The sequence below is a fragment of the Loa loa genome (assembly GCF_000183805.2).
Source record: "Loa loa unplaced genomic scaffold supercont3.1245, whole genome shotgun sequence".
NCBI classification, from domain to species: domain Eukaryota; kingdom Metazoa; phylum Nematoda; class Chromadorea; order Rhabditida; family Onchocercidae; genus Loa; species Loa loa.
In genome coordinates, this window is record NW_018109425.1 from 1,382 (window position 1) to 2,374 (window position 993).

The 993-nt window shown below is 24.2% G+C and overlaps 1 protein-coding gene across 1 annotated transcript; it reads right to left on the minus strand.

Moving 5' to 3' along the window:
- Positions 1-703: 703 nt before the first annotated feature.
- On the minus strand, positions 704-889 carry LOAG_19071 (hypothetical protein; the record flags this gene model as incomplete). Its single annotated transcript, XM_020451727.1, has 1 exon — positions 704-889. One exon carries the CDS (start codon positions 887-889, stop codon positions 704-706), a length of 186 nt encoding a protein of 61 aa, XP_020304470.1.
- Between the last annotated feature and the right edge of the window lie 104 nt (positions 890-993).

Sequence of the window (993 nt, forward strand, 5' to 3'; positions counted from 1 at the left end):
TGATTTAACGAACTTATCATTCCTTATCAATTAACAATTGAATAGTATTATTAATTAATTTCTTATTTATTGATAATTAAAATTGAAGCACATTTCAGTTCTCATTAATTATTTAAATAAAATGATAAGAAAATGAATGCTTCATACAGGAAATCAAAAAATGATAGGAAAACATTGGCTATATGGTTGAAACAAAAAAAAAAAAAAAAACAAAAGTGCTGTCAAATTAAGAGATATTAAAAAACAAAAATAGCAAAAAGATAAATAATTGAATTAACTAAATGCTGGCCCTTTTTTTTTTTAATTAATGACTTAAAAAATTATTCATATCTGATTAGTCTATGAGCAAAAATACAAAGACTAAATGAGCACAAAGAATAAAACAAAAAGTCTGGCATTAATATGATTATTGACTACCATTAAAAAAAAAAAAGAAAAAAACTTAACTTTTTCAATTTCCTTCCTATTTTTGTCTTATCATTAAAATTATTGAATCGGAAAAATGAAATTAAATAAAAAAATAAAAAAAAATTGTAAAATCATTACTAAATACGTTTTAGCAAAAATATTGGATGTATAAGTAAACACTTGGTATTGTTCATAAACAGTTGTTGTTATTGTTTATAAACAATCGTTGTTGTTATTGTTTATAAACAGTTGTTGTTGTTTATAAACAACTGTTGTTATTGTTGTTATTTTTTATTCATAGTTGTTGTTGATGCTTATAAACAGTTGTTGTTACTGTTGTTGTTGTTGTTATTGTTGTTATTGTTGTTGCTGTTGTTGTTGTTGTTATTGTTGCTATCTGTTGTTGTTGTTGTTGTTGTTGTTGTTGTTGTTGTAAAGAGAAAGAAGCCACATTATAATTACAATTATATCGTTTTTCCATTCATCTTTCCTTCTCCTTTTTCTTCTCTCTCTCCCTCTCTCTCTCCCTTTCTCTTCTATTAACTATCAGAAATTACCAAATCAAATTGGATTCACAACAAACAT